Source organism: Nuphar pumila, chromosome 7 (genome assembly GCF_984573655.1).
Source record: "Nuphar pumila chromosome 7, dmNupPumi1.hap1.1, whole genome shotgun sequence".
Classification (NCBI taxonomy): Eukaryota; Viridiplantae; Streptophyta; class Magnoliopsida; order Nymphaeales; family Nymphaeaceae; genus Nuphar; species Nuphar pumila.
The window spans coordinates 870,765-896,204 of NC_143255.1; the positions used below are offsets into that span (position 1 = coordinate 870,765).

The window sequence follows — 25,440 nt, forward strand, 5'->3', positions numbered from 1 at the left end:
TTTGTTGATTATCATTTTCAATTATTCTGCTTAAAACGAAGATAAACTGATATTAAATACAACCGTCTACAAGGGCTCCACCTTATTGGTTAGGGGCGACCATGGTTTGCCATCAGACATGGGACAATTGGAGGGTGTTCCTCGTTGCAAGGTTGAAGCTGGGTGAAATTCCCGGTGGACAGGGGAAACCTCAGCGGCTTTACCAACTAGAGGCTTGCTTGCCAATGTGCAGTTGGTGATGGAGGGTTTACTCTCCGCCTAAATAAATAAATAAACCCAAGTGCTATATTAGCATCTTACATAAGTTGGTTAAAGGAAGGTGCGTGTCAAGATTATCTAGGCATTACTGCTTGGCCTTACTGGTCAAATGTCTATTAAGAGTATATTAGTGATACAGCCAGCCAATAGAATCTAAAAGCCAGTATTGTGACGGCTCCACGTGTACAACATGAGGATTCAGGAATGTAAAGGGAATTAACAGAAAAGGCATACGAGATTCCAGAAATTAGTTTCTACATCTTCTTATGTGACACAAGTACAGTTTGGTGGCTTGTGTTTCAATTGCGTATGGGAAACAGTGGCATTTTAGTGACTTCAGCAACCATCACAAGTTGCATTTAAATAAGAACTTACTTGATTTCATGACATTCATCAAGGGGAACTATGCACATATCTAATGACAACTGTGAAATGAAACTTTACCAGTTGGTAGATGCATTAAGTCAAAACACCTCAGTAAGGCATTGTAAAAATGCTACACCATGGGTGGATAGCAAGGAACATTTCGTCTCATCATTAGTGCGAGATGGAATCGTTTGTCTAAGGATACGGTTGGTAAAGTTTTATCTTCTTCTTGGTTATCTCTAGAGCTCATTATTTGAGAAACTCATTAATTTGGTCCATACGCAGTGTTTGTTTACGAAGCAAGCAACGACTCAGTGCTTCAAGTAAGCAAGGATGACTACACCAACTGCAACACAGCATCACCAATTGCCACCTTCAATGATGGTCACACTGCATTCACATTCATTCAATCAGGTCCTTACTATTTCATCAGTGGAGTCCAGGAGAACTGCAAAAACAATGAAAAGCTTGCGATCATAGTGCTTGCTGACAGAACCAACAAATCCTCCACTCCACCACCAGTGGTCTCACCTCCTGTTTCGTCACCTCCTGTTGCATCACCTCCTGCTACTCCCACCCCTGTTGTTAGCAGCCCGCCAGCTTTGCCACCACCTCCGGAACAGTCTCCTACCACCAATGGTGTCTCATCTTCAAAAGTGGGCAGCAAATTCCTCGCCATTTTTGGAGTCCTTCTGGGTCCTTTCATTCCTCTACTTTTTATGTGTTGAGTGATTGATCCTTTTTTCTCCTTTGACTGGATTGCCATTGTATTGTACTGATTCAGAGATTGATTGTATTGTGTTATTTAATAAAATATCAAAAGTAATTTATTATGTTTTGATTTATAGCCCTCAGCACTTTTTCAGGCAGAATATTTTTGAAAGCACTGGAGATGCTTGAAGTATCAAAATACCCAAAAACAACTTTTTTAAAGGCAAAGGTCACTCATGTTACTAACAAAGAATACGAGCTACTGTAGCAATTAGCTAATCTTCTCTAGCGATCCACAACATGAAGACTAGAAACCTGTCTGAGCCAATTAAGTCAGGCCAGGCTTAGCGTGCATTTGCAAAGCCAATATCTCAGATCTCCCTCAAGCAGCACAAAGCAGATCTTCCACACCATTTACTAACTGGGCTTTGTGAACTGACATTGCAGGACTAACTAATGGAGCCTCTTGTCCAAGCTAAGTCAGCCCTGAGGCTTAGGAACCAGACCCCAACACTACCAAGTCAGGCCTGGCTCAGCAATGACTTGGCAAGCAGCAAACCAATATCTCAAACCCAGACCATCTTGATCAGTTGGTCCCACATGCGTGCAGTCTTACTAGAACCACTAACGCAATTCGTTCAACCCAACACAAATCTCTTAATTTGCCTGCATGCATCAGTTAAATAATGAATAGCCCACTAAATCTGGAGCTTGTAGCATATAGACTAGAAGTGAGCCTAAACATAGGCTGATCAGGCTTAGTTGATCCCCAACCAAGCCAAGCTCAAATCTATTAATTTAAAGCTTAGACAAACCTAATACATGTAAACATCCTTACGGCAATTTATCAGAACATATTAAACTTTAACAAGCTCAAGCTAGCCAAACTTCAAGCGTGCTTCCACAGTGAAGCTCAATCTGCTTATTAAATGACCAAGCTTGAGCCAAGTTCTCACCAAGCAGACCAAGCCTTCCATTTGGCACCAACTCAATTCAACTGGAATTTAGAATATTGATTATTGGCTGTCACGCGGACTCTTCTAACAGGGAACCGCACCCCTGGGTACAACACTTGGACACAGCTTCCTTTGTGTTAGGTGAAGTCAACCACATTGAGATTCATTTCTATCCAAAAGTAGATTCAGTTAGCCCTAATCAAGTTATTTTTTATCTATATTATATATATAAATACATAAATGCACACAAATACACGTGTGTTAAATTAAAACTGTTAAAAATTATATATATATATATATATATATATATATATATATATATATATATATATATATATATATATATATATACTCCCGCACCCCCACACCCAAGTTTTTTTAAAGTAATGCATCACTGTATCTGCACCCGTACCCGCACCCGCATCCACACCCGCACCTACGTGACATAGATCATTGGGAGCTTTTTTCTTATGCTGACCTCTCAGATACTTCAGTTCGATTTCGTAAAATATAACAACATTGAAGCCATGGTGACATGCCTTACCCAAACCTGAACCAAGTGAATTGCATCAACGATGCTACATCCACTGAGGCAAGCAATCAAACACATTTTAGATGAATTACATTGAATTTGCATGGATCAAAGTAGCACATGTTGACACATTTTTAATTGTTACAAAGTACAAAGAATTTTTATGACATCTTTCAAAAATCCAACCTTAATATTGGAAATGAAATATAATTAGAATTCTCTTGGCAGCTGTAATGGCCTAACGTTACATGATCTTGTTACAGAGAAGAGGAAAGGGGAAAAATAAAAGAATGAACAAGTACAGGATACCAAAATAATCAGAAGCCTATTATGGTGTAATGGGCAAAAATTAGATCCTCTGAGAGCAAAAATGGCTTGCTGTTACATATTTTTGCCTAACTCTACTTTCTTCAGCAATCGCAATGTGTTGTAAAGTATTGAATCCAATATCCCAGCAACCTGAAATTGCACTGACAAAATCAGATAAAAGAAGACAAATAAAAGTTGCAAAGTTGGACCTAATTTACAATTAAGAGTAGTTTCACTCAATTCTCCAATAAAATTGATCCTTCACATATTAACATTTCCAATGTTCATTACTATTGTGGATACTGATACAATGCAAGTCATAAATTACTCTCTCTCTCTCTCTCTCTCTCTCTCTCTCTCTCTCTCTCTCTCTCTGCATGTGTGCATTCGTGTGGGTGTGGTGGAAACTGTAGAAACATCATAGTAAGTGTCACAGGAAAAACTGACCGTGAAAACACCACCAATGATGGCACAGACATTTGTTATGAAGTGAGAAAAAGATTTAGATACTTCTGTCACCAATACCTGAACCAAAGCAAAAAGATTTTAGGTGGATGGAAATGTTAAAAAATGGATGAAGAAAAAGCATAATATTACAAAACAGGAAAACAATAAACCTGCATAGGAGATAGCTCAAAGTGGAATTTAGCAACAGGAATGTCCTGGCTCTGCACCAAACTGCTGTGTGCTGTGTACTCGTACTCCTCGAGCAATTTAAATTCCTGACTAGCCTTTCTTGATACAACTTCAGTCTTAACAATCTGTAGGTAGTGTTCAATCTGCATAAGCAAGCATGATAACCATATCAAGATTTTAGCCAATCCCCAAATACAGAGTTCTGGTGCAATCTACACGTTCCAAGTTTTCAAGCTGCTAAAAAAATCTGAAGGCAGTATTATTGAATACATGTGTTTTTTTAGATCTGAAGGCTGGCTGTAATAAAAATTAATAAATCAAACATGTAGATTGTTTCCACATGTTTTGAAAAACCAAAGCCAAGTTTACATTCTGATTCCAGTTGATCATGAGACTGGTCAAAGGGGTTCAGACTCACGGTAACATTAGCATTTTCATCTCCTTGTCTGGTTATGTAAGCCTTTCCAGTTAAACGGTCAGAGCTTGCACCAAGGTAAGGTGTAAGGCGCTTCACTTCATTCAGCATTTTTGTGGAAAGTCTCTTTCCAAATGAGAAATAGGTGACCACATGAGACATATTCATCAGAGAAGCATCAAAGGAGTGCGCTCCTGAATGAGCTGATATGACAAGGTTGCCTGGAACCTGCACAATAAAAATGACCATCCAGCTAAAGAAAAAAACATAATGTACTAAGAATTTTAACTTTAAAGATGTCGAAAGAGTCCTCTCAATTCTTGATGTATATGTAAGTACAGAGTTTCACCTATCACTATAGGTTCAAAATCCTTAGTAAATTCACACACACACCACATGCATGCATACATACATGCGACACACATTACATCAACACTTTGCAGTCTCACAATATCATATTTAATGTAAATGCTGAAACTTCATGATAAAATAAGCACCTGTTATGTTTTGAAAGTCACACACACACACACACCCCTGCACTACATTAACGCTATCAGGATTCAGGAGTCTTCCAATGTTGTGTTCAACATAAAATGGTGAAACTTGCTAGTAGAATAAATGGCCAGGCCTTATTTTGAAAAGCCATATACATAGAAAGTAGTTTGAGAAATGCCTTGTCCTCACAATGGATTATATAGTTGGTTTTCTGGAGGGACTGTCCAAGGACAAAACCTTAGCCCAGGCTTGGACCAGACAGACCAGTCCACAGGTTGCCCATGGGCCTAGCCCATTTTCAAATGGAAGTGAAACTGGTGGCTATGTCACATGGATACAGCCGCTGATACGGGGACACCCATTTTTATGAAGTTTTCAATATGACAATATATAAAGGGACACGGTAACAGGGGCCAAAACAGACTATCTGTGTGACATAGATTGGCGGGGCCAGCGCAGGCTGCCCAAGCTGATGACTGCCTCTACTGTATTCATAGTTGCCCGTGCAACTGTTACAGCAGTTTAGCAGCGTTGCATATAGACAATACCTCTGTCCCCCACCAGCCTTGTGTTTTGGGCTAACCGCAGCCTTCCGCATGCAAAGGTCATCTAGTTAGTCTAAAAGACGTTTTTCATCCCCCAGACCCCTGCCAAAAGCAAAGGAGAAGAGGCCAGACACCCCTGACAGGTACCTTTGTTCTGCTTTGGGGTGTTGCTGGCTTGCTCATTGGATAACTCCTTTGTTTTTTAGGTCTACACATCCCCCATCAACCCCACTGCACTTATGGCTCTACATCTCAACTCGCTCTGGCCCCAGGTCCTCCCTTTCTGATCTTTGAAAAACAGGCATTGGAGGCATTGAGATGCCCCATGGAAGAAGTCAACAAGTTATTTGAGAAAACCCTTACAGGAGTGCAAGTTATAGCTACATCAGAAATTTCAACTTTAGATATAAAACCAAATGAGTAGAAAATGTATACAACTCTATCACTCACCAAAAGGTATAATATGGGAGAAAAAAGATTAGAACGACAAAAAATAGCTGTTCTTGTCAGTCTTCTTTCTATTTCTGTATCCAGTCCAAGACATTAACAACCAGACTATGGCCACGTAAAAACTATTATTTGTGGAGGCATGCACTGCACCTTTTCTCAACTCAATCTAGCATATTTATCTTTGCACATGACTTGGATAAATATTTTCTAATCAGTTGTTGGACGATTAGGTCAACTCGCAAATCTACTTCAGGGTAACATGAAGAAACTCAAAACATTCCGGACTACTCACCATATTTTTCATAACCAAGATGAAGGCTTTGTAAAGTATGTAACCTTCTTTATTTTTTGACACTTTATGTAAATCTAAAACTCGAAGATTTTAATTAGTTTCTGTCTCAGCCCTTCAAATTCCAGGAAACAATAACATTTCAATGACAACAAAATGACTATTCAATAGAGAAAACCAATCATACCTTCTTAACACGCACAAACCCCTCTATCCTGCAACCTCCAGCTAATGGTGCAGGGCGCTTTGCAGCATCCGTGGTCTTATTGGACTTATCCTCCAATGCAAGTTTCTGAGAGTCTTTTGGGATTGTAGCAACCAATGCTTCCATTGCCTGTAAGTGACAAATCCAGGAAACCACAACAAGAAGAGCAAGATTCAAGAATTTAATCTTCAGGACAGCAGTCAGCTAATGTTTTGTACCCAAAACTGCACACAAATGCTCCAAGTTGGATCTATACCTCTACCAGACTATCTGTGTCACGATCACCATAGTATGATTCATGGTCATGGTGCCCATGATCTTCTCTGTATCAGAAATCATAGTAGATAAATAAATTATGTGCTTCAAATAAAAGCATTAAGAAATGTTACCACTTCTTGTTGTACATAAAAAACTAGTGTTTTCAATGATTTGTATGCTAAAGTCAAGCATACATTGGACAACAGAAAAGGTAAAGAGAAACTCCAAACAGTTAAACTTATCCCAATGAAACCTACTTTTCATGAACACAGATTCATGCACAATGTAAACCTTATTAAAGTAGAATATGGGATAGTCTGATTTTGCTTGATGAGAATTATAAAAATGACATGCTGACAGCTCCTATTATAGTGCCATTTATTTTTTTAATTTTGTATTAAGGGTATTTGGGTGGTTTTTAGGAACATAATAAACATCAGGAAGAAACGTCTTTTATTCTCTAGTTCACTATAGACCAAGACCCCTTTCTGAAGGAAATTGAAAAGATTAATTTCCAACTTACCTAAATATAAATACATAACTAGCTAAACTAACATAATTTTATTTCCTCATTTTTTTGAAAACCTAAACACCACCATTCTTTAATTTGGTTTTGGCTTTGTGTGATTCTTTCTAACGAACCAGAGATTCATTAGAATGTCATGAAAGTCATTTTAACCTTCGCTAGAAAACTGAATCATCCATGCCCACTTAACTTAAGGTGTATAGAGTGATTGGTACAACATCATAATAAAAAAAAACTACACAATAAGAAAAATATAAATGTAGAGAATAAAAAGTTATTTTTGTATTCTGCACCAAACATGCCCGAAACATTTTGGATAGCATATCCATGAAAATACTGGAAAAATCTGAACATCAACAACAAGCAGGTGTCAGCTTAGTTGGAGTAGTCAACCTAGGTGAGACCAAAAGCACAAAACATAAAGAAAACTAGAAATGTTATAATAAATAGTTAAATTTAATAACAAGCATATGATTGTGATTATGAATGAAGTGTGTAATCCATTGTAACATACCACAAAATTTGTAAAATTGTGTAGCACTAATGAGAAGAACAAAAATAAAACAGAAAGGAAAAAAGAAGAAAAGGAAAAGAATGGGGGGAAAGAAGAAAAAAAGAAGAGTGGAGGGGCGAGAGGAGGAAGAAAAAGAAAAGGAGAAGGAAAGAAATAAAGAAAAGGAAAAAAAGGAAAAATAAGAAGAGAAGAAGGTGGAGGGGCTAGAGGAGGAGAAAGAAAAAGAGAAGAAAAAAAAAAGAGCAAAAGAAGAAGAAAAAAGAAAGGGGTTGGGGCGAGAGGAAGAAGTAGGAAAAGAAAGGAAGGAGATAAAACAAAACAAAGACAACTACGTCCCTGCCACCTAGCCAGGGCCTAAGCGAAAAAACATGGCCCTACCATCGAAACCCATAAGCTTAGACGGTGGCCCTACACCTAGGTGACCTAAGCAGCACCTAGGCACCACTTTTGAGAACAAAGGTTGTCAGTGATTTGATCAGAAAATCTATTCACACTTAGGGAGCATTTGTTACACTTCCACCCAAAGGAAGCTTGTTTCCTTTGAAAGGGCTACTTTGGAGGGAAAATGCTTCTCCATGGGGGAGGTATGAACCCATTTTGACAGGAAAGCTGCTTTTTTTAATTTATTATGTGGGTCCCACCATACATTTCTCATGGAAATGTTTGTTTCACCCTTTCTAGGAAAGAGTCAATATTTCCTATGAAAGAGAGCCTCTTTCATAGGAAATAGCATGAAACAAACACTCCAAGAGTCACTATTTCCTATGAAAGTACTCCCTTGCAAAAGTATTGCAATAGATGAGTGAATGATATTCATGCTAATAAATGCTACAGGAAGCTTAACCAAAACAGCAATGTGGCTGCACAACTCGACACTTTTAAGGAAAATTGTTGCAGCATAAAAGAACAAAATTATTTGATCACACATGATTTACGGTCATTTATCACTATTATTTGTATGTTAAACTGTGTGGAAATAGCTAAACAAATAACAAAACCAAGATCCAAATGGCTATTTAAATATTTTTCAAATATAGTGTACATAAAAAAGGAACTTATGTACCTGACATCACTTCCTTTACGGAAGATCCTGATGGATGGATAGCCCTGTATATGATGCCTGAAGCAAAACCAATCGAAAAGTAAAACTGAAGCCTTTGAAACTTTCTCGTTGGCTTTGACAAGAAGACAAATTTAATAATATAAGCTCTTTCTCAATTTGATGATTAAGATTAACATGAACAAAAAGCTAATTCAAATAGAATACCATTTAATTCCATAGGCTAAATTGCAAACAGATTCCCAAACTAATTATTGGAGTTTTCACATCCAAGAGGAGGAAGAAGAAAGAAGGAACAAAGAGAGGGATGGAGAGAAAACTTTATTAGCTCCAAAAGCAAGCACAATACAGTTTTAAGGATTATATTACATGGACAAGAATACCCCTGATAAGAATGAAATGTACAAATAAATACATGATAAAAAGGGGTAGCCTATGTCACATAGGTGCGGGTGCGGGTACGGATGCGGCATTTTAAAAAAACTTGGGTGCGGGGAGGATATATATATATATAATTTTTAACAGTTTTAAGTTAACACTACATGTATTTGTGTGCATTTATGTATTTATATATATAATATAGATAAAAATGGACTTGTTGAGGGTTAACTGAATCTACTTTTAGATAGAAATGGGCCTCATTGTGGTTGACTTCACCTAACACAAAGGAAGCTGTGTCCAAGTGTCACACCCGCCTGGGTGCGAGTGCAACACGGGTGCGGTGCCCTGTTAGAAGAGTCCGTGTGACATAGGGGGTAGCACACAAGTAATAATACACTATTGTACAAACTCTTAACACTAATCACCTATTTACAGAAGACAGCACAACTTTTCAGTTATTACTTTCAACTGCCTGTATCTTCCTAATGTATTTCAACTACCTGCCTAAGGTATAAATTATATAATTTTCCTTTATTAATAAAATAATGCACCTTACGTTCATTTGCCAAATCACTAAAAATTGAGACTTAATTGGTGATCAGTTGGGTGTTTTCTGGTAATTTACTAATTTGCAATCTAGGAGTAGAAAAATCATCGTCCACTATGGAAAACAATGTTTGACACTGAACATCTCAATAATTATATCAAGATCATAGCTACCTGTTAGAAATTTTAGATATAAAATTTTGGCTAAATCTAGAAGTGTATCCCATCTATTTGGGGCAAAAGGAAAATCTTCTTATCACCAAAAACCTTCAAGAGGAACTCGTAATCATCAACAATGTCTTTTAGAAAAAATGATATTATGGATGCGAAGGGATATCTTACAGTGAGATGTATCACTTTGATCTTGGCTTGGCTAAGTTAGTTGAAAGTTTTACTTGACTTTAACAAGGATACATGAAGAAACAGTAACCTCCCCTGTAGGGGGCAAAGTACTCTGCCACCGTGGTACAATGTCTAGCTCTGGAAAAAAAATAGAATATAGACTTATAAATACTTTTTAATGCTGTTAACTTTTCAAAATGAGATCTATAGTCTATACAAGCTTATTGAACTTCAGAACTCACTCATGAATTGAGTTCAGGTCATCTATTAAGCAAGCATATTTTTAAGCTCTTTCAAAACTGAACTCTTATCAAGCCAAACACAAGCAGTACGTAAGCCATTCAGTTCATAGCACACCTTTATCTAGTGGTGAAATAGGTGCAATAGCACCCACCCTTATTATCTTGACTAAAGAATATTTGAAATGTAAATTAGCCAAGATTCACTTGTCACCGACAAATTTTTTTCTGAAAAAAAAGTTTGTTAAAATGTATTCTATATATATATATCTTGAAATACCCTATAAGGGTAAAACTGTTATTTCCTATTTTACGCATATTCTCCTTGGAATATGTTTGTAATTTTTTCCTTTTTCTTTTTCCTCTTCTTTTTGAGCCATTGGGAGGCCCACCATATAGACGTTGGGCCCCTCCAACGTCTATATGGAGCCCCTCAAAGGTCTCCTCTCTTTTTGTATTATAAATAGAGGTTAACCCCCTTTGTATTCTTTAAGTTTTTGGGAAAAACTCTTCATTATTCAATAAACATTTTATTTCATTTTATGCCTTTGTGATCTATACTATATGTTGTGCCTTTGAGCACACTTATTTCAAGTATTCTTCTTGTGCCTTTGTGCACACATTACACCTAGTGCTTTTTGAGCACTTAGTCTCTTTGAAGACATTTTTACATGGTATCAGATTTTGGTCTCTAAAAGAATAGATCGTGTTCCTCATCCCGGTGGTCGCCTCGAAAAGCATGCTCATACTTCATTCTTGCATTTTCGCATGGAAAGCTCTTGCAATCCACTTCTAGTGCGACACACCGCATCAAGTGAGCTTAAAAGACCCGTTGTGGTAAGTACTTCTATTCTTGAAGTCTTGTCTTTTCTTTCGTAAACTTCTCAATGGCGAAAAAAGATTCCCACTTTTCCCTTGGTTTCGAACTTAATGGGTTAACCTATCATGTTTGGGCCGACAATATGAAAGCTCACATCGAGGAAAAGGGACTTTGGGGTTACATCTAAGGTATGATCCCGAAGCCCGAACCAAAAATCACTATAGTGGAAAAGAGAGAAATAAAAGTTCTTGATGAAGAGGAAAGAACAAAAGCATTTGAAGAATATAGCAAAAAGCATGAAGAATTGGAGATGAAAAATTATAAAATTCTCCTATGGATTTTCTCTTCGGTCGAGACTAGAATCAATGCAAATATTTTGAAATTTAAAAAAGCGTCTCAAGTTTGAGAATATCTTGAGAGGATGTATACCTCAAGAGATTTATCACACAAGTACTATCTCCAAAAAAGGGCTTTGACCCTTCAACAAGGCGAATTAACCATTATAGAATATTTCACCAAATTATTATCCATTTGGGATGAGCTTGCTATGCTTGAACCAAAATGGAGTGGGGAAGCCATTGAGCTTTGACACAAACAATTGGAAGAAGATCGTTTTTTAACTTTTTAAATGGGCTTAGACCCAAATTCGAACAAATAAAATTTTCCCTTTTATCCTTTTTCACTTCTCTACCTCTTGAAGATGTTTTCACCAAACTAAGTGAAGAAGAAACTCGATTGGGAATGAGTAAAACAAATTCATTTTTGCTACGCCTCCAAACAAAGATGAAAATGAAGGAACCTATGCCGTGTCTATACCGAAAAACAACTTGAAGACATATAAACCTCCGCATTTTAACAAGTCTCAAAATCAAGGAGCAAGAGAAGATGGTGGCCAAAATGTAAGGTACCAAGGAAGAGATTATTTGTCATTTTTGCAAAGAACCGGGTCACATTAAACTGGTTTGTCCAAAATGAAAGAAAATGGTGGACATGTACAAAAAAAAATCAACCACATAAAGAGGAATGACCATCTACATCCACCAATGGATCTCTATCATTAAATCAAATCATGGAAGCTCTCCAACCTCTTCTCAAGGGATCTATTTCTAAGGCCGCCATGTCTACCTTCTGTCCTCCCGATAAGATTTCTTAGCTTTTAGATTTGGGTGCCTCCTTTCATATGACTCCAAATATTTTTGTTTTTTCCGAATACACAAAAAATTCATCTCCTTCTTTTGTCTCAACCGCCAACGATGCTTCTCTTGGAATTAAAGGATTTGAAATTTTTGAAAGTCAAAGTTTTTCTATTCCTAAAATTAGATTTATACTCAAGTTAAATTTAAATTTGCTTTCAGTCCCTCAACTATCGGACCATGGGTATGATATCAAATTCTCACCAAATAAATGTTGAATACAGGATCGCCCGTTCGAGAAGTTGATCGGATAAGGCTCTACGAAAGGAGATCTTTACTACATGGAATTTCTCCAAATTTCAAAACACTCTTCTTGTAACATTGCCACACATAAAGATATAAATGTTTGGCATAAGCGACTTGGGCATCTCAATATTGTCAAGCTTTCTTATTTACATTTTGATAAAAATTTATGTAAAGATAATTTCACTTGTAATGATTGCATTGTTGAAAAAATGAGAAGCTTAGCTTTTGGACAAAGAACTATGTTTACAACCAAACCTTTTGGAATTGTGCATTCGGATGTATGGGGACCGACACCCGTTATATCTAAAGGAGGATTTTCTTATCATGTTATTTTTGTTGACGATTATTCTAGATTTTGTTGGATCTACTTTCTCAAGCATAAATATGAAGTTTTTTTAACTTTTAAGACATGTCACACAATGATAAAAAAATAATTTAATGGTAAGATACAGATTCTTATAACCGATTCCGGAGGAGAATATCTCTCAAATGATTTAAAAAATTATCTTGAAACTAATGAAATTATTCATCAAAAATCATGTCCCAAAACACCCCAAAAAAATGGCTTAGCCGAAAGAAAGCATAGACATATTGTTGAAACCACTAGAACTCTACTTATTTTTCAAAAAATTCTTAAAAGATTTTGGGCCGAGGCGGCTCTTGCATCCGTCTATCTTATAAATCGTCTTCCTTCAAAAAATTTGAATAAAATATCACCTTTTGAAATTATGTATCAAAAGGAACCCGATTATAATAGGCTAAGCATTTTTTAATGTAACTGTTTTGTTGTTACCAACAAAAATGATAAACTTTCACCTAAAGCCATTCCTTGTGCATTTCTTGGATATTCGAAAATGCAAAAAGGATTTAGGTGCTATGATATTAAAAATGATAAATTATACGTTTCTAAGAATGTAACTTTTTTGGAAAATGTTAGTGGTTTTGAAGAATGTGAATCTCATAAAGAGAATGCAAACTATTCATTTTTGTTTGAATTGTTATCTAGAAATGAGGATATTTCTAGTGACGATGAATTAACATATAATGATCTTATTGATAATAAAAATATAGAAGAAAATAACAACTCTTCTTATCAAATCTATTAGTCATCCCATCGAAGAAAGAACCTTTAGTGATCCTATCACCTACACACATAGAGATGAAAATACCTTTAAAAATGTAATTGAAAAATATAGTAAATCCAAGGAGCCTTCCTCTAACAAATAACCTAAATCTTAGAAGAACCGAAAGAGTTAGAAGAATTCCTTCTAAATTTATATCTTATAAATCCTTCTCATCTAAATATAGAGTATGTTTTAGTGCTATTCATTCGTATGTAGAACCTAAAAACTTTGAAGAAGCCAAAAAAATTATCGAATGGAAAGAAGCCATGGATAATGAACTTAGAGCTTTTAGAAAAGCTAAAACTTGAGAATTCTAAGATCTTCCCAATGGTAAGAAGACAATAGGATGTAGATGGGTTATTAAAGTCAAAACCAAGAGTGATGGATCTCTTGAAAAATATAAAGCCCGACTAGTTGTCAAAAGGTATAGTCAAAAATATAGAATAGACTACGATGAAACCTTTGCCCCCATTGCGTATATGGTTATTATCAGGTGCCTTATTACAATTGCTTCTATTAAAAAGTGAAACATATATCAAATGGATGTCAAAAATGCTTTTTTAAATAGTGATCTAAACAAAGAAGTTTATATGGATGCTCTTCCAGGAATGAATGTTCCTAAAGGTAAAGTTCTTCGCTTACGAAAAGCCCTTTATGGACTAAAACAAGCTCTTAAGGCTTGATATGATTGTTTTAACAATTTAATGGTAGAAAATGGATTTACCTCATGTTATACTAACACTGCTTTGTTTGTCAAGAAATCTGATGTAGGAATTGTGATCTTGCTATTATATGTTGATTATATGTGAAGATTATTAAATATACATTAAAAACAAAATTTGAAATGTCAGACTTAGGATTTCTGACATATTTTTTGGGCATTGAAGTTGTTTATTCTCATAGGGGTTATTTTTTGTCTCAAATTAAACTTGATTGTGAGGTCATTGACAGGTCAGAAATTACAGAAGACAAAATTTGTAAAACTCCTGAAGTAGTAGGATCAAAGATGAAGATTGATGATGGGATTCTTCTAGAAACTCCTACTCCTTACAGGCAACTCGTTAGTTCATTAATATATCTTAGTATTATCAGGCCAGATATCTCTCATGCATCAATTTCAATATGCCCCTACATCAGTTCATATGAGTGTCATTTTTCGAATTATCAGATATGTAAAAGGGTCCATAAATAAGAGAGTATTTCTATATTCATCTTCTGAATTAAATTTAATTGCTTATACAGACTCTGATTGGGGAGGTGACCCAAATAACCGTCACTCTACTACTGGTTTTTATACCTTTTTAGGTGAATCTTTACTGTCTTGGAGATGCAAGAAACAACAAAAGGTATCTCTGTCTTCTTCGAAGGCTGAGTACCGAGCCATGGCAACTACAACCATGAAAATTGTTTGAATTCGACAGTTATTGAAAGATATGGGGGTTCGTGTCCAAGGACCTACAAAGCTATGCTGTGACAACAAAAATGCAATTTATATTACAAAGAACGACACTTTTCATGAGCGCACAAAACATATCGAGATAGACTGCCACTATGTTAGAGAAGAATATTTAAAGAATAACATTGATTTACCTTATATGGCATCAGAATACCAACTCACGGATTTTTTCACTAAGGCGCTCTGTTTCCCTAGATTCAATTTTCTTCTTGGCAAACTTTCGGTCATCACACCGTAAGTTTGAGGAAAGATGTTAAAATGTATTCTATATATACATATATATTTCTTGTAATACCCTATAACAGTAAAACTATCATTTCCTATTTTATGCATATTCTCCTTGGAATATGTTTATAATTTTTTTCTTTTTCTTTTTCCTTTTCTTTTTGAGCCATTGGGGGGCCACCATATAGACGTTGGGCCCCTCCAATAGTCACAATTGTGACCGTTGGAGGGGCTCCAACGTCTATATGGAGCCCCTCCAAGGTCTCCTCTCTTTTTGTATTATAAATAGGGGTTAACCCCCTTTGTATCCTTTAAGTTTTTGGGAAAAACTCTTCATTATTCAATAAACATTTTATTTCATTTTATGCCTTTGTGCATTTGTGATCTATACTATATGTTGTGCCTTTGAGCACACTTATTTCAAGTATTCTTCTTGTGCCTTTGTGCACACATTCCACCTAGTGCTTTTTGTGAACTGTCTCTTTGAAGACATTTTTACAAAGTTCACTGACAATCCTTATGCCTAAGGTAATGACTTTATATGAGCTTGAGCATCCTATCGGAGGGTAAAAGGTTCTCTAATTCTCATGTCCTGTGCCTTCTTGTCTCTTATGATTCTCTGTGCATAGGCTACCAGGCACTTACTGATAATTGTTGGAGCAAAGACATCCCTAAAAGAGTAAAAGAAGACTTGAATGGCCAAAAAAATGGAAAGAAAGAACCTATAATGAATAAAAGAATAGACTTTAAAAAGCTATTTGGTAGTTTAACATAACCTTTTCATAGGAATAAATTTGCTGCACATAAGCAGATGATCGGATTGTAGTTAAACCAATGGACTTGTAATTTGATGAAAAGCAATAATGGTAATTAGAGGGTATCATTGACAGAAATTTGCCTATTTGCGAAGTTTCATTCTGTCTGATAGTTACACTCTCTAAGAAGTGACAAGTCATTGCCACAAATATCAACCAGATGTCAAGAACAGCTTCATGTTGAATGTTATTTGGTGGTAAGTGCAGCATCACCTCATAAGTTCTTCATTAAATGAGATGAAAAAAGTTCTGGAAACTTAGAGAAGCAACTAATGAGTTAAACAACCAGGTAATGTGGATATAAATTTCATAGGGCTGCCATCAAATGATGGTGCAAGACTAACATGTCTGACCACTCTCTTTTCACGTAACAAGGAAAAGTGTGCACTTTTGACTGTCATTATAGATGGCATCATCATTATTATCTCTAAAAAAAGTTGATATAAAGCCAAAAAACTTCATAGCATGCAAAATCACTCTACACTACCCTACTGCACAATATCTTCCACATGTACAAACTTTCAAATAGCATATCATGATGATTTGAATAAAATATCCAAAAAAGATGAATTTACTTGTATTTATTAGAATCTTCCTCACAGTTCAAATTTTTTTGGAAGCAATACCTTCTACACAAGTCCGCCTCCATGGTGCAATCAACCTTAGCCAAGAGGATCCTCCCATCTGTTTCAGGTTCATATCTGAAGATAACCATGGATTATACTAAAGACTACATATAATGCCTCAGGCAAGGTGAGAAAAAACATCATTTTCTCTTCTTTTTTTTGCTCTGTTCTTTAACAGAGAAAGGAGAGAGGTGTCATATAGGTACATAAAGAAGAAGAAGTTAAAGTACTTTTCTCTCATTATTTTGGATGCTTTCTCCCATGATGGTTTCTGCAACAAACAAACAGCAATAAGGTCATGTAAAACAAGGGTTTTTATTTGTTTCCATTTCCAAGAGGATTAAAAAAAAAAAAAATATAACTCAGGCAAGGAACAGTTTTCATTAATTTCCTTCTTCCAATGAATAGTTTATTCATTTTAAGCTAAGTTATACTGCTAACGAGGTGATGAGCAATCACCACCTGAAGTACACAGATCCAATTGCCGTAGATTTTAAAATCAAATACATCATGAGACTTGAATGAAGAAACAATATGAATGAAAAGAATAGAATAATTACCAAGCGGTTACTCCAATAGCACCAAGGGGCAAAAAAGTTAACAGCCAAAATTGGGTACCTACAAAAAATGCCTTAATTACAGAAAATTCCAATTGAAATATGTAATTTTGCAATCAAATTTTAGAAATACAGAAATGCATAAGTACCTATATATATATATATATATATATAGAGAGAGAGAGAGAGAGAGAGAGAGAGAGTCCTGGCTGTGCCATTGTGCAACCATGACCTATGACTGATATTCATTAGTGCAAGTATCTGAAATAACAGTACATATCAATAGATTATACATGAAATTTCAACTTACTGATGCACAGATCTATTAAAAACAAGTGAGTTTATCGCAGGTGACCCTTCACCAGATTCTTCCCCAACTTCATCTCCATGGTTCAGAATGGTTGGGATGGGGCCAGAATGGAACTCAGATCCTGTTGGCTTTAAGTTACGATCAATTGAAAATTTTCTAACGGTTTTTGTGATGTTCAGCCTATTCTGCAGAGTAAAACTATTGTTAGAATTTGTCTATAACTAATGATTCAAATACGTAAGAATGACTAAAATAGTTTGCATTCCTTTAGACAAGAAGAAACAGACATACACAAGAACTGCTTAAATGTTCTAAATCAGGTGGAAAAAGAAAGCAGTTAAAGTCAAGGATTCTTCAGAAGAAACTGTATGCATCTATGATCAGATGTTAACATTTCTCATTCAGAAAAATCAAACATTTCAGAGAAATAGAATTCCAAGAATAAAACAGCAAAACAACTGTGAGATACCACAGAAAGTTACATTTTTTAGATCAAAATTCAAGTCAAATTCTATAAGAACATCTTAATCCACTAACATGAAAATAAGATCATATAAATCCCATTTTGTCAAAAGCCAAGATCAACTTGTCTGACTTAAACGAACATCACATTGAACACGACTCCATTCAATTATCAGATAAAACACAGTTGCACACACATTTGTGTGTGTGCACACACACATACCGCACGCACACATACCACATTGAAAGATTTACCTTTTATAGATCAAAATTTAAACCGAGTTCTATCAGAACATCTTAATCGGTTACAATGAGACTAAGGTCATATAATCTTATTTTGCCAAAGTCAAGGTCAAATTGCCTAAAGATGAACATGACATTTGATCAGATCAAATCCATTTGTGTGAGCAGACACAAACATACTTACATATAGGTTAATATTTGGTGCTACTGAAGGACAAACTATTGAGCTGGAAATCATAGGTTCAACCTTTATCTACTGAATCTGACCACATAGATGTGTTCAATGTGGAATGTTTGCCAAGAATCAAACCTTGGGTCATGTTATTTCAATATAAAAATATCATTTTTTGAGTTGTAAAATTTTAGTGCATTGTGGGCCATTGATTTTTGAAGCCCTTAAAAAACATGCTTACATGTCACAATAACATGATTCAAAACTCATTTTCTACCAAACATACCATCTAGATCACATTCATAAGGTCCGATCTACAATATATATATATATATATATATATATATATGAAAAGAAGGTGATTTATACTCAATATTTGCAATGTAAATGGTATGGGTTTGGGTCAGATATTCAACCAACCCGAAACCATTTAGTCAGATTTGATAAAAATATTCAAATCCGACTAAATAATCAGGTCGGATTCGGTATGAAAAAAAGAATCTGATTGAATTCGGATTCGGACTCGATATTTCAATATAATCCGATCGGATCCTTATTAAATGTTTTATATAAAACTGTTTATCCTAATGCGTAGACCGTACATAAGCTGTGAAATATCTCCCACACTTGTCATTTCAAATTACAGTAATAATTTAATGGTTTGGCTCAATTGTCAAAGACTCCAAAAGTAATGCTTTTTTAGTACTGAAATTTTTTCAGATAAATACTAACCTGTTCCACCGTGTAAGCTGCATTTAATGCGGTACAAGGCATGAATAAGAGTCCCATATTTCTGTATATAATAAATGCTTAATGCAAATTACATTTTTCCAAGCATCTAATGGAGTATGAATGTTGGGTTCAAACTTCAAACGATGGAACAAATTTGGTTTTATTTTAATCAATTTTTGTTGGATTTGAATGAGAATTCGGGTTTTACTTTAGGAACCAGATTCAGATTCAGTTGAGATAATTTTTCATCCAACTCTGTGTCCAAACCCAAATTCAATTATGGAGAATTTGATTAGTCAGATTAGGTATAAGCTACATCTGAACCAAATCGGACCTGACCCATACACACACACATATATATATATATAGAGAGAGAGAGAGGGAAATTGGTAGCTGCTCACACGTTAGGTGCTAAATGATACATGCTAAATGCAAGGTTTTAAAACTCGCCGAGTCAACTCGGTGACTCGGCTCGGCTCTCTAGCGAGTCAACCCGGTAAGGCAAACTCGGTTTGCCAAGACTTGAGCCTGACTCGGGCGAGTTCTGGGATGTTTGAAATTTGATTTTTTGGGTATTTCAGAATAAAAAAATGTATTAGTTAAAAGAGGTCGGGGTAGGCCTAGGAAGACTTGGATGGAGATGATAGGAAAGGATATGAATGCTTTGAACCTCACCGAGGACATGGCATTGGATATAAATGATTGGAGGAGAAAGATTCATGTGGAAGACCCAGAATGATTTTCTTTGTTGGTTCATATCGCCGACCCCAATTGTTTTGGGATGAAGGCGTAGTTGTTGTTGTTGGGTATTTCAAAATAAAAAAATGATATCGAGTTAATGGTATTATGGGAGTTCTGCTCAATCATCTTCAATTTTGCATAACCAAATCCCCTCAGAAATAGCATCTCCTACATTTAGATTATAAAATTGTGTAACTCTTGTGGAAGAAAAACTAAGTACATCATTCTGAGTCTCTAACCAGTTTACTAAGTTTGATGATTCAAATCATATAAAGAACTGGCCCTCATTAGTGTAAGCATTAAGAATAAGATAAGATGACTAGTCTGAAAAGATAACTTAGAAATGCAAACTTGAGAATTAAATGCATGCTGACAATAGATATTATGCATAGAGTAGCACTCGAAGATTGGCTTTAGGAGGTTTGTTTCTCCATTTCTTCCAATCACGAGCTACAACATCTATCATAATGCAACGTTTGATGTATCTTTTCACAACCTCCCTCCAAATCTTCAATGGTCTTCCTCTTTTCTTAGCTTTTTCACTAACATGGTATCATTAATGTTGTGACAAGTCTCTGTGGAACATGTCCAAACCATCCTAAGCAACAACCTTCTTTTTTTGTTATTGGCAATACTCTTAAGTGTCTTCTAATGCATTCATTTCTGTCCTTTGTTATTTTATACATTCATCCTACTATACACATCTCTATAACATGAATTCTCTCAACACTGGGCACCATGTAAGAATGTTGGTATTACAACAATCTTGGAAACATTCTTGCAATCATAAAAGTGCTCGTCCATCACATAACACTCCACTAGCTTGTCAATATTTAATCCATCCAACTCATCTTACTAGTAATATCTTCATCAAGCACACCATACTGTTGCATCATAGAGCCTGTATATGAGTTTATCATCTCTTGTTTACTGAAAAACATGGTTTGAGACAAATTATATATTGTTTTTCTTTTAAAATCAAAAGTTAACAAAACCCGGTCCGAGTCACCGAGTTGACCCGCCGAGTCACGAGTCAATAAAGAACGAGTCAAGTCCCGAGTCACTGGGTTTTAAAACCTTGGCTAAATGGGTTTTTCTGCCCTTCCAGTATTTTTTTCGCAGTTCCGACCCCATAAATGTGTTGGGCATGGTCGATTTACAAGGAATCCACACCTGGATCATGTGTTTTCGATGAAAAAAATGATATTTGGAGCCTAAAAAATTTACAAAGATTTTGGATCGTTGATTTTTTGAACCTTATAAAAACCCACCCATGTGTCAGAATTGAACGCTTCAAGAATCCCTATAAAATCAAGTACATAGATCACACATCTGTACGGTCAAAATTTATAAATAAAATGAAAAAAGACTGAAAACCCATTTAGCACGCTCATTTAGCACCTAACGTGTGAGCAGCTACCAATCTCTCTCTCTCTCTCTCTCTCTATATATATATATATATATATATATAGAGAGAGAGAGAGAGAGAGAGAGAAGCATTCTGCCGTATTGCTCTTGGACTGCTACATAAAGCTGCTCATGATAGAGTATACAAACAACAACAACAACAACAACTACGCCTTCATCCCAAAACAATTGGGGTCGGCGATATGAACCAACAATGAAAATCATTCTGGGTCTTCCACATGAATCCTTCTCCTCCAATCATTTCTATCCAATGCCATGTCCTCGGTGAGGTTCAAAGCATTCATATCATTTCCTATCATCTCCATCCAAGTCTTCCTAGGCCTACCCCGACCTCTTTTAACTAATATATTTTCCCATTTCTCCATCCTTCTAACTGGAGCATCATTAGGCCTTCGCCGAATATGTCCAAACCACCGTAAACAATTCTCTCATCTTATTTTCAATGGGTGTAACGCCTACCTTCTTACGTATCTCCTCGTTCTGAATCTTATCTTTTATTGTATTTCCATACATCCATCTAAGCATACGCATCTCAGCTACACTCATTTTTTTAATATGATGTCTCTTGGCAGCCCAACATTCCGTACCATATAGTAAAGCGGGCATAATAGTCGTCCTATAAAACTTTTCTTTCATCCGCAATGGCATTCTACGATCGCACAACACTCCAGTTGCACTTTTCTATTTCATCCACTCAACCTTTATCCTACGATTTACATCTCCATCAATTTCTCCATACTTTTGAATGATAGATCCCAAATATTTGAAACAATCATCCACCGGTATTTCTTGCTCACCAAGCTTCACTACACTCCCATCACTACATCGTTGCTCACTAAACCGACATTCCATATATTATGTCTTACTCTTACTCAACTTAAAACCTCTTGCTTCAAATGTCTGTCTCCATAATTCTAACTTAGCATTATCCCCAGCTCTAGACTCATCAATCAAAACAATATCATCAGCAAACAACATACACCACGACACATTTTCTTGAATTGATCTCGTAAGCTCATCCATCACTATAGCAAATAGGAAAGGGCTTAAAGCAGATCCTTGATGTAGGCCAACCGTTATAGGAAAATTGGTTGTCACCCCTCCACAAGTGCGGACATTGGTTACTACTCCTTCATACATATCCTTAATTATACTTGAAATGAAATGGGGATCTTCGAAACACGAGCTTTGATTAACAAGAGCAAGTGTCAAGAATGACACTAAAGCATAACCCTTAAAAAGGGTATAACTGGAAACAAAATAAAAATGTATTCTTTATTGATATGAAAAACCAATTGCTTAAGAAGCATTGGAGTGAAATACAAGAGGGGCTGCACCCCTTTATATACACAGCTGAAAGAGGACTCAATAGAGCTGTTGGGCACAGTCCAACAGCTCTATTTAGAGCTGTTGGAATGTGTCAGTCCAACAACTCTATTAAGAGCTGTTGAACTGTGTCAGTCCAACAGCTCTATTGCTAGTCAAGTCTGGACAGGACTTGACTAGCAACAGTCATTCTAGTTCAAACTGAACTAGATGACATAAAGACAAAAAATAAAAATAAAGGAAAAAAAATACAGAAAAGAAAGAAATTAAAAATGTATTTATATATATATATAATAATATAATATTATTATATATACATATATGTACAGTTTTACATTTTAACACTCCCCCTCAAACTTACGGTACAATGAGCGAAAGTTTGTCTAAGAGAAAGTGAAATCGGGGAGCAGCGAGAGGCTTTGTAAAGAGGTCTGCTAACTGATATTCTGAAGTGACATATGGCAGATCAATTATCCTGTGTAGATATTCCTCTCTGACGTAGTGACAATCCATTTCGATGTGTTTGGTGCGTTCGTGGAATGTTCTGTTACTGGCAATGTAGATCGCACTTTTGTTGTCACAACACATTTGTGAAGCCTTTGTTGCTTCAACTCCCATGTCAGCAAGCAGTCGTCGGAGCCAAACTACTTCCATGGTCGTGGTTGCCATGACTCGATATTCAGCTTCGGTGGATGAGAGAGATACCTTCTGCTGCTTTTTACACCTCCACGAGATTAATGATTCCCCTAAAAAGACACAAAAGCCAGTGGTTGAGTGTCTGTTATTGGGATCACCTCCCCAATCAGCATCAGTATATGCAATTAAATCAAGAGAAGAGGAGGAAGATAAGAAAAGTCCTCGTGAAAGAGAGGACTTGATGTATCTGATAATACGCATGACTGCTCCCATATGAACAGAAGTAGGAGCATGTTGAAATTGACTTGCTGTATGAACAACATGTGCTATATCTGGTCTAGTAATGGATAGATAGGAAAGTGCCCCGACAAGCTGTCTGTAAGGAGTAGGGTCTGCAATAAGTTCTCCATCATCAATCTTCATTTTAACATTAACAACTTCTGGAGTGTCAACTTTCTTATCATCAGTAATACCAGACCTGAAAACAATATCAAAAGCAAATTTAGTCTGAGATAATAAATATCCTCTAGGAGAATAAGCAACTTCAATGCCTAAAAAATATCTCAACAAGCCCAAATCAGTCATTTCAAAATGAGATTTAAGAAGTGTTTTGATTGTTTCAACTCCCTGTTTATCGCTTCCGGTGATGATCATATCATCCACATAGAGAAGAAGCACAATGATCCCTGCATCAGAATTCTTAATAAACAAAGCAGTGTCAGTTAAACAGAATTGAAAACCAATATCAATCATAACACGACTAAACCTATCATACCAAGCTTTTGGTGCTTGTTTAAGTCCATAAAGAGCTTTTTCTAAGCGAAGGACTTTACCCTTAGGAATACTTAGACCAGGAGGGGGTTCCATATATACTTCTTCAACTAGCTTTTCATTTAAAAAAGCATTTTTGACATCCATTTGAAAAATAGACCATTTTTTGATAGAAGCTAAGGCAATTAAGGTTCGGACAGTAGTCATACGAGCCACCGGAGCAAAGGTTTCTTCATAATCAATCCCATATTCTTGGGCATAACCTTTGGCTACTAAACGGGCTTTATATCTTTCAAGATTACCATCACTCTTGGTTTTAATTTTATAAACCCATCGACATCCTATAGTTTTCTTCCCTGGAGAAAGATCTTGAATATTCCATGTAGAAGCCTTTTCAAGTGCATCTAATTCAACTTTCATGGCTTCTATCCATTTGATATCATTTTTTGCTTGAAAATATGTAGATGGTTCTTCATATGAGTGAATTAATGCAATAACTGCCCTATATGTGGGTGAGAAAGACTCGTATGATACAAACTTTTCTGGAGGCCTCGAGATTCGGGATGATTGTCTAGTTGGAATGTTAGAATATTTCTCAAGTGCACATGGAGTATTAGACTCTTGTCGCCTGGAATATTGAATACTAGTATCTCTATGAACTTCTTCATTTTCAACATTAAGATCAATAATTCTTGGATCATCATCAAAGTTACAATCAAGGTCATATTCATCAGATGTTGATGTTAGATCTAGCAAAAAGGAGTACTCAGTGACGTCTTTTAATTTTCTAAAATCAAAGAAGCTCTCCTTTTCAAGAAAGGAAACATTTCTAGACACATATAGTTTATTATTTTTGAAGTCAAAACATCTATAACCTTTCTGGTTTTCAGCATATCCTAAAAAGGCACAAGGAATCGCACGAGGGGAAAGTTTATCATTTTTGTCAGTAAATATGAAACATTTGCACCCAAATATTCTTAATCTAGAGTAGTCTGGAGAAATGTTCATAAGTTTTTCAATGGGAGTGATATTTTGTAACGAAGAAGATGGCATCCTATTAATGAGATAGATGGCAGTTAAGGCAGCTTCTGCCCAAAAGTCTTTAGGGACTTGATTTGCTATTAATAAAGTTCTAGTGGTTTCTATAATATGGTGATGTTTTCGTTCTGCCAGTCCATTTTGTTGAGGTGTATAAGGACAAGATCTTTGATGTGTGATGCCATGCAATTTAAGATAATTTTGAAAATCTGTGGATAAAAACTCTCCCCCTGAATCTGTGCGAAAAATAGTAATATCATTTTGAAATTTGTTTTTAACCATATTATGAAAAGTTTGAAAGTATGAAAATACTTCAGACTTATGTTTGAGAAAGTACATCCACGTATGTCGGGAGAAATCATCGACAAAAATAGCATAGTAAACAAATCCTCCTTTAGAAATTACTGGTGCAGGACCCCAAACATCCGAGTGTATTAATTCAAGTGGTCTTGAAGAGAAAAAGGTTCTGTTCTGAAATGGTAATCT

At 35.9% G+C, this 25,440-nt stretch overlaps 1 protein-coding gene across 3 annotated transcripts in view; it reads right to left on the reverse strand.

Moving 5' to 3' along the window:
- Positions 1-2,900: 2,900 nt before the first annotated feature.
- LOC149830772 (protein disulfide isomerase-like 5-4) overlaps positions 2,901-25,440 on the reverse strand; it is a 31,945-nt gene continuing 9,405 nt past the window's right edge. The window contains exons 5-15 of one of the 3 annotated variants that reach the window (XM_090013488.1): positions 17,406-17,590; positions 17,099-17,156; positions 16,769-16,809; positions 16,539-16,613; positions 8,529-8,585; positions 6,424-6,490; positions 6,150-6,296; positions 4,187-4,411; positions 3,750-3,911; positions 3,580-3,657; positions 2,901-3,282 (exon numbers count right to left, since the gene is read on the reverse strand). In XM_090013488.1, the coding sequence (XP_089869614.1) occupies positions 3,205-3,282; positions 3,580-3,657; positions 3,750-3,911; positions 4,187-4,411; positions 6,150-6,296; positions 6,424-6,490; positions 8,529-8,585; positions 16,539-16,613; positions 16,769-16,809; positions 17,099-17,156; positions 17,406-17,590 (1,173 nt within the window). In that variant the 3' untranslated portion in view covers positions 2,901-3,204. The remainder of the gene's footprint in view (positions 3,283-3,579; positions 3,658-3,749; positions 3,912-4,186; positions 4,412-6,149; positions 6,297-6,423; positions 6,491-8,528; positions 8,586-16,538; positions 16,614-16,768; positions 16,810-17,098; positions 17,157-17,405; positions 17,591-25,440) is intronic. The other 2 variants (XM_090013490.1, XM_090013489.1) reach the window with 2 other exon arrangements.